Consider the following 13,261-nt stretch of genomic DNA (forward strand, 5'->3'; position numbering starts at 1 on the left):
CCCGTACGCGTGTCTCATTGTAGGCACTGCCTCGCATACATTTTGGGAGTAGGCAATGAAAAGCAGTAAAGAAATGTGACAGCATTCTCTGCCCCATATTTCCTCCCAGTTATCCATCCCCGTCTGCTACTTAGGAAACCAAGTTGGAAGCAGCTGGAGAGAATGGATTTTTATTTCTTCTTAAAAAAAAAAATAAATAAAATGAATACACAGGCTTGAATTTCCTTCCCTCCTCTTCTTCTCCCCTTAAAAAGAAGCAAACACTGTGAAAGTCCTTAAGATAGAGAGGCAGAGTGGGCCGCCTGGACCCACGCTGGAAGCAGCAGCAGCTTGACACAGGAGGCTTGGCGGCGAGCGCAGCCTGCCCAGCCGCGGCCGCTGTCGGGGCGGGGGGAAGCCCTCTTCAGTGGGGGATGGACGCTCCCGGGCTGTCCCCGGTGCCCTCACAGCTCAGTCTTCACCTTGTGCATCAAATCCTTTTGGTCGATCTTGTCTAGGTCCTGGTACCAGCGGTTGTAAGCCAGCAGGGCCACGTTCTTGGCAGCCACAGCCATCACCTCCACGGAGCTGGCCGCCCACTCCAGCGCATTGAGGTGGAAGAGTTGGTCGTGGAGGGCAAAGCGCGGGAGGGTGGTGTGAGAGCCGTACACAGGGTGGGCCTGCCACTCGGCTGTCTGCACCGAGTAATAGGAGCGGAAGAGGGTCTTCAGCTGGGAGCGGAGGAGGGGCCTGGGGGACTGGACTCGCCAAACCGCGGCCTCCTGGGGCTGCTTGCGCCGGAAGTTGGCCGAGATGTTGACGGGACAGATGTTGTCCAGAGCGCAGAAGAAGTTGGGGAAATCTGTGGTGAGGATGCTGGCAAAGGGGAAAAGCTTAGGGTCAGGGAAACCGAAGTAGGAAGAGTTGAGGTAGCCATGGACCAAGGAGACCACGGTGGGCTGGAAAGAGCCCTGCACGGCATCGATGGGCGGGTCGAAGCCTTCAAAGGTGATGGAGCTGCTGCCGTTGTCCAGGTGCAGGGGAGTGGCGATGACCACTATGTCATAGAAGTCGGACCCGTTGCCCACCCCGTTCTCATACTCTACATAGTACAGGGGTTTCCCTTCTGGAAGGAGAGAGAATAGAGCACAAAAGTCAATTTGTTCCTTGCCCACTACCCACTGATCTCCACCTGGGGCCCAGCGCTGAGGGTAGGAGGCTCTGGGTGCTGCGGGGCCAGTGGGATGGTGGGTCCTGGGCTTTCCATGCTGGTGTGGCTGCAGAGGGTGCACTGGACTGGGAGTCAGGAATCCGGAGCTTTTGATCTAGCTCTGCGGCTGACTAGCTGGAGGGCCTTGGGCAAGGCTGAGGCTCACAGTCCTCAGTGGTCAAATGAACGGGGCTGGCTGAATGCGAGTCTCAGCTTTCTGGCTCTGACATTTGAATCAGGACGACAGTGCCCTCTGGTGTCACTGGGCAGTGCCGGAACCACTTGGCAGCCTTTCCCAGACCAGGGTTTAGGGACAGACTGGTGGAAGTGTTCCTGGTCTAGGAAATCGAGCGGCCACATGCCCCGCTCTGCTCACTCACCTGTATTTTGCAGGGTCACAGAGGTCACTGTGGCATGGATCACATTGGCCTTGGTGAGCTTCAGCAGACTGGAACAAACCAGCTTGTTACCTCCCTCCACAGACCACAGGCTGCCCTGGGCCCCGGCTAGCGACATGGCTCCTGGGCAAAGGGGGAGAGTGGCCAGTGGGTTCTCAGAATCACTGGGCTGTGGGGCCGGACAGTCCGGAACCATCCTACCTGCTGGGCCTCCCTCTCAGGCCAAGCCTCCCCCAACATGGGCATGGAGAGACAACACATACACAAATACAATAAAATTTACAAGTGAAGTGAAAACAGGCTCAATGCAGGAGCCATCTATAAAAGATCACAGATGGTAAGATTCTGTTTATACGGACTACCCAGAAGGGGCAAATCCCTAGAAACACAAAGTGGATTTATGGTTGCCCAGGTCTAGAAGGTGGGGGGTTGTCAGGGAGGTGATGGCTACAGGTATGGGGTATTCTGGAGGCAATGAGCATATTCCAAAATTGACTGTGATAATGGATGCACAACTCAAAATCACTTTACATCGGTGAATTGGGGGCACCTGGCTGGCTCAGTCAGTGGAACGTGTGACTTTTGATCTCAGGGTTGTGAGTTCTAGCCCCACGTTGGGTTGTTGGGTGTAGAGATTACTTAAAAATATAAATGGGTGAATTGTGCGGTATATGAATTATATCTTGAAGGGTACACACAAGCTACTGGAAGAGTGAGCAGGAGAGCCTCGCTGAGGGAACATGTGGTGGGGCCTGAAGGCTGGGAAGCAGCTAGCCATGCCAGCAGCCGGAGGGACTGCATCCTGGGCACGAGGGAGGTGCTTGTCAGATACAAACCTTTTCGTTCATTTATTCAACAAAAATGGGCTGAGTGCCTCCACTGGTCCAGGCCCTGTTCTAAGGGTTTGGGATACATGAGTAAGCAAAGGAGACAGAGCTTCCTGCCCTTGGGAAGCCGACGTTCTAGTGGGAAGAGACGAAAGAAGTAAATGAGATAGGCAGCTAGAAGCTGACACTGCAGGGTAGGAGGACTGGCATTGCTGGGGGCAGGAGGAGGCGTCCATGTGATTGAAAACTGGGTGGTAGCGTAGTGTCAATGACAAGGAACATCTGGACAAAGACATGGTGGGGAGTAAGAGTTTACCACGACTGTGTCTCAGGGAAGAAACGTTCAAGCGGAGGGATGGCCGCCCAAAAGCCCCAGTGCATCTGGAACGCTGGAGACATGCAAAGGAGTCCAGAGTGGCTGGGCTGGGGTAAGTGGGGAAGGTGGTGGGGCCTGGACCATGGAGGGCCTTGCAGGCCACTGCAAGGACTCTGGCTTTTACTTGAAGGCAAGTGGGAGCCCTTACAGAGTTTTACACATAGGTCTGACGTGTCTTGTTTTAAAAGGATTATCCCGCTGATGTATTGAGAATAGCCTGCAGGGGGCAGGGGGTGGGGAAGGGGGTGTGGCAGGAGACTTGCAGTAATCCGGGTGAGGGATGCTGAGCTTAGACCAGGGAGGAAGCAGTAGTGGGAAGTAGTCAGATTCTGGATATATGTGGAAGGCAAAGCAGATGAGATTTCTTTCCTTTCCTTTCTCTCTTTCTTCCTCTCTCTCTCTCTCTCTCTCCCTTCCTCCCTCCCTCCCTCCCTCCTTTCCTTTGCTGATGAGATTTCTTGACATACCATGTGATGGATATGAGAGAAAGCATGAGCCCAGGTTTTGGCTGGAGCAACAGGAAGGAGCTATTACCAACCAAGCTGGGAAGACTCTCAGAGAGGCAGGCTTGAGGGGAAAGGTCAGGAGCTCAGGTCTGGCCACCCTGAGTGCCCACCAGGCCCACCAGGGGAGACATAAGGGTAACACCGGACACGTGAGTCTGCAGTCCTGGAGGGAGGTCTGGCCTGGAGGTCATGCTTGGGAGTCAGTGGGCGGAAGTGTGAGTGGTTGAGAAGCGGACCAAGGACTGAGCCTGCACTTCCATGTTAGGAGGGTAGAAGAGAAGGACCTGGCCTGCGCTGGAGGATGGCAGGCTGTGTATATGGACCCCAGTGGGGCCGGTCCTGAAACTAGCCCAATCGGGAGTGGTGGAAACACACCGGACCTAAGACCTGAGCTTTGCTTCTACCATCTGAGAAGTGGGGTGAACATTATCTCCTGCCAGCCTGGAGGGCCCATACCAGAATCAAATAGGGTTGAGGCAATAAGGTGCTTAGGCAACTGTACTGAGCCTGGTGAGTGTGAGGTTGTTACGGGGAGCCCAGCCCATTCTGGGCACTGTGGGCCGGGGCAGGGCAGCAGACAGGCCGAGGGCCTGAGGCTCACCGGCGAAGGCAGGCATCGCTGCGGACTGGCCATAGCTGGCCCGCAGGACGGCAGAGACGACATCGTCGATAAAGCGCTGGGTGACGCCCACCTGGAGCAGGGACTCGGCCACGGAGCGCTGGGTCATGTTGACGAAGGCAGACTCCCCCAGTGAGTAGAGCAGCTCCTCCACGCCCGAGAAGGCATAACCATGGGCCTGGTACTTATAGATCCTGGAAGACGTGCAGAGTTGGAGCCCGTGTACACAACGGCCTCTCGGCTGAGCACCCACTCCTGGCTCACCACACCCGGGAGGCCCAGCAGGGCCCCGGGGCCTCTCCTCTCCATGTAGTGGGTGAGAAAGGAGGCTGGTTACTTGGCCTCTTTGCTGACCCCGGTGGGCCTTTCCCAACCACAGGGACAGCGCAGGGGGTAAGGCAAATATTCTCGAACCCCACTAGACCCGGCTTCGCATCATGGCTCTGCTAAAGGACAACTACGGCACCTCTCGGAGCCACTCCCTGCCTGAGGACACAGAGGGGACCACCCAGGGGTACTACCAGGCAGCAGGCCAGAGCCCCCCCGCCCCCCAACACATCCCTCTCTCCAGCAGCCTGGGCTCTGAGCTGGCTTCTAGGGCCATGCTGGACCCGATGGTACCTGCCTCACGCCAATGTCGTCACTCTCTGTGCTAGCCCAGCCTGGCCTCCCTTCTGGCTTGCTCCGACAGGGCTCCCACGCACCCCCCGAGTTCTCGTCTTGTCCCTCCACAGCTCTCCCAGTCTCAGGGACTCATCGGCTGATGGATTTCCAAAGACCAGAGGCACTGGTCTTTGAAAGGCTGCCTCTGCCTGGGCTGCTTTGTCAACGTGTTGAGTCTGGTCATAATGGGACATCCAGATAGAGTTCCTCTCCCACGAAAGAAAAAAGTCAGCGTTGTAGGTTTGGGTAAAATGGACAAGGGAGAAAGACGTAAGAAAGAGGGGGTAAGGACATTACGTTTGGGGGACACCTGAAAGTAGAAGGTAGAGATGCAATGAAGGGCATAGGTGTGGAGGTGGGGAGAGTGGCGAAGTGCCAGGACCCAGCAAGGAGGCCGGGGGGCCATCCTGAATGTCTGCGTCTGGGCCAGGGAGCAGGGAGGACCTTCAGGGGAGAGCGGGAGTGCCAGATGGCGAGTGGGTGAACGGTGAGAAGTGGACAGAGTGACATCGGACCACTTGTCCTCATCATCTGAAGGAGTGGGGGAGGAGGCCGGGGCCCAAGGAGGAGGGAAGTGGTGAAAAAAGGAGTTTGTTCTAGATGGGAAAACTGGGGGACAGTAGGGCTTATAAGGGCATGACCCACAGGCTGTATGAGGCCTATAGATGTGCTTCATTTGGCTTATTTCTAAGATGAACTGGTTGCATATACTGAAAAACCAGGAGATTTCACGCATCACTCTGGATTTCCAGCTTCTTCTAAAAAACTGGAAGACCTAGCCACAGGAGGTGGGCCTTCCCACACGGCAGAGTGCTGGCCGCCCCCTTCAGGTGGGGCCCTGCTCTTTGGGGCACCCCACTCCCACTCTTCTTTTCCATCAGCTGCCTCCGCTTACGCACGCCCCAGGTATGCCCTTGTAGGTGGATGCATTTGCAAGCCCTGCTCCGAGTCATTCGGCTAGCGTGACAACACCAGAAACCCACCCCCGCACCATGTCAGTCCAGTCCTCGCGCTGGGGGCTCGCCCAGGAGCAGGACTGAACTGTGCGGGGCTCTCATGTGCAAGCAAGTCCCCTTCTCCTTCTCGACAGTTTCCAGGCCAGCCGGTTCCTTCCCCACCTCTCTTCCTCGCTCCCTCTGGAACGCCCTCCCTGCAGCCTGCCCTGCCGTACCTCATGAACTTCTCCATGACCTCCTCCACCCACATCTGCAGCCTCAGGAAGCTGATGCCATAATGCCACCAGAGACGGAACAGGTTCAGCAGGTACCAGTCGGTCTCCTCCAGCACGAAGTGCTCCCCGCTGAAGATGGCGCTCCTGCCCACCACCTCTCGCCGGTGCCTCAGCCCTGAGGAGACAGGGAGGAGCCTCAGGTCCCTCTCAAAGGGCCACCCCTGGAGATCCAGTGGTGCCTGAGCGAAACTTAGGGTCCTCCTGAAGGATGCAAATGGACCCACTCCATTAAAGGGAATAGGGACACATTACGGTTTGTTCATCCATGCCGCTTGTTTTTGTTTTTTTTTTTAAATGTTTTATTTATTTATTCATGAAAGTCAGAGAGAGACAGAGAGAGAGAGGCAGAGGCAGAGGGAGAAGCAGGCTCCCCGCCTAGTAGGGAGCCCGATGCGGGACTCGATCCCAGAACCCTGGGATCATGACCTGAGCCGAAGGCAGACGCTTAACCATCTGAGCCACCCAGGCGCCCCCATGCTGCTTGTTTAAAACAGTCAATGGATGCACTGGGCAGGCTAGTCGATAAAGACGTGACAGTTAAAATAATGTACCAGCTTACAGGTTTTTTTTTCAACAGGGATGCACTCAGCCATGAGTGTGGGAAATTCACATGTCATCCCAGAATGGCCAGGGACTGACAGCTGGCTCTCGGGCGGCAGCCCTGGCCACCGAGACCACCTGGACGGAGTCCCAGCCCTTTGCACACGCGACAGCTTACAGAGCACAGGGACTTCAGCATCTCGCTTCGTCCTCTTTCAGCCTGGGAAGAGGCAGAAGAGGTGACAGCACCCCCAGTTAAAGATGTAGAAACCGAGGCTTGGGTTCTAGGACCTGCCCCAAGTCACAGGCTTTGTTACTTTCCTATCTCCTGTCCCTGAGCCACTAAGTTCCCCACCGCGGAGGCCACTTGCCTTCAGCATCCTTCCAGAGATATTTTCTGCCAACACTCCTAAGTATGTATATCTAGGAGTTACTCCTCCTCTGCCCCCACATACTATACGCGGCTCTGCACCTTACTCACATACTGTGTCTCCAAGATTGTTCTATACTTGGGCCTAAAGGACTTCCTCAATCTGGCTGCTGAATAGTCTGCTGTGTACTTAAACAATATTTACTCTCAGATCCTAGTGGGTGGGCAGGTGGGATATTTTCAACCTTCTGCTACCTCAAACAACGCTGTGAGGAATAACTTCATTTGTATGCCACTTAGCTCTTCTGCAAGTACACCTGCAGGGTCACTTCCAAGAAGTAGAGTTTGGGTGTCAAACAGTCTATGTATTTGTGGTTTCGCTAGATGCTGCCGGGGTTGAATCCAGCTCTTACTCATTAGCGGCGGGGCCGCAGCAGAGGTGTAGACATTTCCTCAGGAGATCTAACACCTGTCTTGCAGGAGGGTGGCTGGGTAGGAAGGATTGGGGGTGACGTAATGCCTACATCCCACCTAGAAGGATGCCAGGTAGCTGGCAAGCACACAGCATGTGGAAGCCATTATGATTGTGGCTACTGAGAGGCAGCAAATTGAAAGGGAAAGAAACTGGCTTGGGAGTCAAACCTGGGTTCTAATCCCAGCTCTGCAACTCACTCACTGTGTAACCTCAGACAAGTTCCTCCCCCTCTCTGGTCTCAGCTGCTCCATCTGTAAAATGAGGAGATGGGGCTACATGACCTTCTGGCCTTGACCTTCGGGGCCCTCTGGGAGGAGCCCAATGGCTGCCACTAGCCCTGGATGCGACACGTGGGGAGCCCGGGCGCAGTGCACTCACCCAGCTGCTTGACGAAGTCCTGCATGTGCAGGCTCAGGGAGTGGAAGGAAGCGGCCCCGCTCTCATAGTGCTGCTTGTTGACGGAGATGGTGGCCAGGCGGCCGCCCACGGTCCCCTTCTCGAACACGTCGATCTGTACCCGGGGACCGAAGTGTTGCTGGAGGAAATGGGCCACGGCGGAGCCCCCGATTCCGGCCCCAACCACAGCTGTCAGCAGGCCCAGGAGGCAGAGGAGGGGAGAGACAGAACATGGGCGTGAGGCCGCAGGTCCCACCCTCACCGCCCCCTGGGAGGTGGTTCCCAGGCCCTTGCATTTCGCAGGCTTATCACCTCTCAAAAAGGAAATCCTCGGGCTAGTTTTTTAGTAAAGCTATTTACAAAGAGCAAAGGACAACCTGAAAATTGTCACCTACTGTAACGCTCATTTTATAATGAAAATGACATGTTAGCAGGAAAGAATCTCAACATTTTAGATGATCACTTAAAGAAAATACATTTAGTTTTATACAAACTCATTACATTGTCCCTATTTTCATTTCACTCTGAATTGGTGAAAACCTGGTTGGTCGCTGCAAGTACTGTTAGGTGAGATCAGTGTTTGGGAACCACTCCTTAATCTGGGGGTCGGCAAACTACAGCCTGTGGGCCAATTCTAGGCCCACGACTGTTTTTGCAAACAGAGTCCTACTGGAACTCTTTCTGGAGCTTGTTTATGGGGCTGCTTTCGTGCTAGGACGGAAGAGATGAGTAGTTGCCACGGAGACTTTATGGCCTGCAAAGCCTAAAGTATTTACTCTCTGTCCCTTTACTGAAGTCAGCCAACCCTTGCTCTAGGGCAACCTACCACCTGACCCTTTAATCACTTCTACATTCGGTGTTTGCCAAGACTGGAATGCACCCTGGGACGGGCCGCTCACTACCGTGCAGGGCGCCCTTTGCCGGTTTGGACTCTCTTGTTCTGAAGTTTCAGCTTCGATGTCTTTGGGGATCTTATCATCCACTGTCTTTTCTATGCCTCCTGCTTTCCTGCTATTTGCAAACTTGGTTCATAAGCCATGCGTGTTCCCATCCAAGTCACTGATACAATGCTTCACTGGCGATGTGGGCTCTGAGGGGTTCCGAGGCACCACTGTCCAGACAGAGCCTAATCTAGCTACTCAGACTCTGTAACACTCTGCAAAGACGGCAAGGCGGCTACGAAGCTACTGAACTGGACAGCCACACCTCCCACAACCTGAGACCCAGCTTTCTTCTCATCTGGCAGTCGGTCCAAATAGAAAAGGAGATAAATCTGGTGTTGATTTGTCCTCACTGGACCCCTGTTGGACCCATGCCAGAGGAGGGGACAGAAACAAGCTCCTGTCAAGAAGGCAAAAATACAAGGTTATGATCTGGCCCCCCTTCACTTACACACTCCCTGCCCCACTCCCAACACTCCACTTGCTCGTGTGCCTTGACTTCTTTGGCTGTGGAACCCACGACTTTGCTCTCTCACCCTTGTGCTGCGGCCTGCGCTGCTCCCTGTCAGGGGTGCTGTCGCCTTTTGCCTCGCTGCTTCTGTGGTCCCCACGTGCAGTTAGAGCTTGGCTTGCCTCGCTCACCGAAGACAAGTCGGGTGTCACTCCCACATATTCCTACAGCACACGCTCCTTCCCCGGGGCCTCGTGCTTGCACGCTCTCCTCCCCTGGTCCGTTTAAGGGCCAAGAGCAGCTCACCAGGCCCCCGGATCCTGGCAGGTGGTAAAGCTAAGTATTTGTTGCATCTTGAAAAAAACAAACCACTTCCTCCTTTTCAGTGTTTACAAAACCATTTCCAAGAGTGCCCTTAGCCTTTTCAAACCAGTGTGCTCCCCCCAAATTATTCATTCTTCAGAGGAACGAACATCACGAGGCCTGGAAGCTGCCCAGAGGGCTACAGGGAAGCAGAAGAGCTCACCTCGTTGAGAAGCAGCGCATTCAACGCCCACAAACTGACACCCACTCCCTGGTCCGTGATAAGATGTGCTAGGGCACAAGAGAATCAAGCAGGGCTTTTGTCCTCCTGAGCTCATGCAGGGAGTGGGCAGACAGACTCTTGCACAATGAGCTATGACAACGTGTGACCAAGTGCAACAACAGGGTGCCAGGGAATCCTGAGGAGGAAGCAACAAATTCTGCCTGAGCACGTGGAGACACAGGCTTCCCAGGGGAAGTCATATCTGACCAGGGCCCTGGAGGACAACCGGCTTTGCCCGGTAGCAGAAACACATTCTCCCCAGTGAGAACAGCAGGAGCAGGGTGGCGTGTGGAACTCCGTGTGTGTGTGTGTGTGTGTGTGTGTCAGGTTAGGGCGGCGTGTGGAACTCCATGTGTGTGTGTGTGTCGGGTTAAAGGGTCCAACATCACACCGAGGTATTCAGATTTGACCCTGCAGCAGACTGGGGGTGAAGCCATCCTCACAGGAAGCTCCTCAGTCTCGTGTGTCGAGTCCAAACCACCAAGGGTGAACGGAGGCTTCTGTCCAATAGCTGAGGACAATCAAAAAGGCTACTGAGCATCTTGGCATTGCCAAGTGCCCTGCCCTGAGTGACCTCTGGGGCCAGGTAGGCAGGGATGAGGCAGGCAACCAGCTGTGCCCTGTTGGAAACAGGAGTGCTGGGAGGAGGCCCTGCCCCTTCCCAGGGGCCAGTGTGAAGTGTCTTGTTCTGTTGCCCATTTTTGAGAGATGAAGGGAGTGTCCTGCCCTCCAGACATGGCCTGCCTAACTTCCCCAACCTTCGGAGCCTGGCTCAAAATCCACCTTCTCCCTGAGGTCTTCTCTGACCACACTAGCTCTCAAGATTCTCTCTCCCTTGAAAACCCTAAACTCTCAGTCCCAAATTGATTTCTGGCTGTCTGTCTTAACCGTTTATGGCTTGAGCTGAGGTTTTGTAATCCAAAGAAGCCTTGCCACTATACTGGCCCAGTAAGTCTGTGGTGCTCCCATGGGACATGCTTCCCTGCCAACAGGGGTGCAGAGAGGGCAGCTTAGTGGAGTGGAGACTCTGTCCCCTCACACCAGAAGCCTAGCATCTCTGCCTGTGGGAATTTTATATTCGAGGGACTGGAAAATCTTAGGAGTCCTGTCGAGTTGAAATGACAATTGTTAAGAGAAATAAACTGCAAACAAATATGGAACTTTCGTCAATGAGATGCATGAGAAGGTATTCAGCAAAGTGTCCTGATGTCTGCAGTTTATTTTGAAATGCATTAAGATGTAAGATGAATTAATGGGGGGGGTGATAGCCATGTAAACACGCAAGTATAGGAGCAGTTTGCTAAGGGCAGAACCTAGGTGGTGAGTACACAGTTGATCACTGTACATCCAGTTCTTTCAGTTCTGCTGTACATTTGAAAATTTTCAAAATAAAATAATAAAATCCAAGATGACTGCTGTTAAAAGTTCTCCACTGTCACTCAGCAAACTGATCTCCAGCAGACCTACCATGGGTCTGTCTCCTATTCTCCCTGAGGTTTTGGCTTAGATGCTCCTTCTACGGATCCCTCCAGAGCCCTCCCAGAGCCTGGAAGATGGACGAAGCGCTCTTCCCATCGGGGCACCTTCTCGGCCTTACCGCTGACTTCCCTGTATTGTACAGTCCCTCCTCCAGACAGGAACTACGGAGCACTGTGCCTGCTACACAGACGGTCCTCAATAAACCTTTACGAATGACATCACCCAGACCAGGTCCTCTCTGCCATCCATCGGGGCGTCCACCGCAGATGCTCGATGCCCTTGGACCTTCTGGTCAGATCAGTGGCCAGTCCGGTCCCAAGCCTCTCTTCCGCCCCCGGTAGCCGTCGCCACATGCCCTGGGATCAGCACCTTGCCTACCGCCGGTCCCCTTCCTCGCCCAGTGTCAGTCCCTCGCCTCTTCTTCAGCCAGTTCCTTTCCCGAGGACCCCTCCCCTCGCTCAGCTTCCTTCCCCTTCCCCCACCCGGTTGCTCCCGGCTGGGATCCCTTTTCCCTCGCAGCCCTCCCCCCGCGCAGGCCCCCACCCCGTCCTTCCCGCACCGATTTTGCTGGGCCGGGCGTCTCCGCCCGTGGCGGCGGCGGCTAGGAGCGCGGCTAGCGCGGCGAAGAGCCGGGCAGCGCGGGCCATGGCGGGCGGCGATCCGGACAGCACGCCGGCGCTCGGCGCTCGCGGGTTGGCGCTGGGCTCGCCGCCCCGTCCCGGCGCCCCACTGGCTGTTCCGCCTTCAGCCCGGCTGGCCACTGCCTCTCATTGGTCGGGCAGCTGTCTCTCTCCAGCACTAGGCGCTCATTAGCTGCAGCCCTCTCGGGCAGGCTCGGTCCGCCGCAGCTCCCCCGTCCCGCCTCCTGGATGCGGGCTCCCCATTGGCTGGCTCGTCCTGCCCACGCGCAGGTGTGCGCGCTCCCGGCGCTCAGCATCAGGACCAGGGCCCGGCTGCGGGGAGATCGATGCGAGAGGCGGATGACCTCGGTTCCAGTCTAACCACTGCGAGTTCCTAGCTCGCTAACGGGCCGTCTCTGTGTCTCCTTCGGTTTCCCTGCTCTCTCTTTCTAGGCGGTTGTGACAGTCACATGAGATCAGGGACGTGATACCGCTCGGCAGCGTCTGCAAGTGCAGCAAATTGCAGACCAAGCGTGGGCAGCCATGGTGGCTGGACGCTCCCCTCCGCGTGTGTGGAAACAAGGCCAGATGCTTTCGAGACTGCTGTCAGTGACGTGCATTTGCAGGTTCTACATGCAGTTGGTGTCTCTGCCTTCTACTTAATCCAAAGGGAAGGGTTTCATCCATTCTCTTCTCAGAGGGAGGAAAGGTAGGAAGGGAGGCATACGCTCCCATTTTCACCCTCAGAAAACAAGAGCAGCTCAGTATGGTTAGTTCATTACATGGTGAAGGACAGATTCCTCTAGCAGAAAATAAAGTTGGGGATGAGTTTCAGGATAAATAAGGGAAACCCATATTTAATTCGTCAGATTGTGGCTAAGAGAGCAGACTGAAAGGGTTCAGAAGATAGTAAAAGAGCATACAGCTGGGATTCTAAGTCAGCTCTCTGAGTCATAAAACTGCCAAACTGGTTACTAGTAAAGTGGTAGATGAACAAACATGCATTTCTTATAATCTTAAAAAAATCTTTTTGGCAATGTTTATGTCAGAATAAAACTTTTTAAGTTCATTCCCAATGACTCAAGATATTCCCTTAAATTTTTTGTTAAATAAGCATTCATCAATTACTTTGTGCCAAGTTCTCTTATGTGCTGACTTAATCCAATCGTGTAGCTTTTTGGTAAGGTAAATTTTACTAACCCTAAAATTCCACTCCCACCCCCAAACAAAAGGCCTCACATATTTATTACTGAACCAACCTACTGGTGCAGAAGCATGGGAACAGAGAAAAATCATCTTCCCAGTAAAACATGCCTATTGTTCAGGTAGTAGTGATGTTTACACTAGGAGACCAGGAGTGAAGCTGGGTGACTATCAAGTTCCCTGTTGCTGCATAACAAACTAACCGAAAACTTAGTGGCTACAAGTAACAATCATTTACTTTGCCCATAAATATGTGCTTTGGGCAGGGCTCGGTGAGATCAGCTCATCTCTGTTCCATGTGGTGTCAGATGGGGCTGTTCCACTAGGGGCTGGAGGATCCACTTTCAAAATGACTCGAGATGGCTGGCAAGACGGTGTTGGCTATCAGCTG

At 54.3% G+C, this 13,261-nt stretch overlaps 1 protein-coding gene across 1 annotated transcript; it reads right to left on the reverse strand.

Annotated features, from left to right (window-relative positions):
* Window positions 1–222: 222 nt before the first annotated feature.
* On the reverse strand, window positions 223–11,694 carry PCYOX1L (prenylcysteine oxidase 1 like). The gene is made up of 6 exons (XM_021696994.1): window positions 11,607–11,694; window positions 7,573–7,779; window positions 5,750–5,924; window positions 3,898–4,109; window positions 1,570–1,710; window positions 223–1,105 (listed from the first exon to the last, which is right to left on the reverse strand). The coding sequence occupies exons 1-6, from the start codon at window positions 11,692–11,694 to the stop codon at window positions 444–446; spliced, it is 1,485 nt and encodes a 494-aa protein (XP_021552669.1). The 3' UTR covers window positions 223–443.
* Between the last annotated feature and the right edge of the window lie 1,567 nt (window positions 11,695–13,261).

The sequence above is a fragment of the Neomonachus schauinslandi genome, chromosome 7, assembly GCF_002201575.2.
Source record: "Neomonachus schauinslandi chromosome 7, ASM220157v2, whole genome shotgun sequence".
Lineage (NCBI taxonomy): Eukaryota > Metazoa > Chordata > Mammalia > Carnivora > Phocidae > Neomonachus > Neomonachus schauinslandi.

Bases quoted from the DNA above. Each gene is read 5' to 3' on its own strand.
- PCYOX1L (XM_021696994.1), bottom strand. From the start codon at position 11,694: ATGGCCCGCGCTGCCCGGCTCTTCGCCGCGCTAGCCGCGCTCCTAGCC. The intron at 4,110-5,749 runs GTACGGCAGGGC...CACGTCTTCCAG, and splicing joins GTCATGGAGAAGTTCATGAG to GATCTATAAGTACCAGGCCC. The intron at 1,711-3,897 runs GTGAGCCTCAGG...CCCTTTGCCCAG, and splicing joins AGCGATGCCTGCCTTCGCCG to GAGCCATGTCGCTAGCCGGG.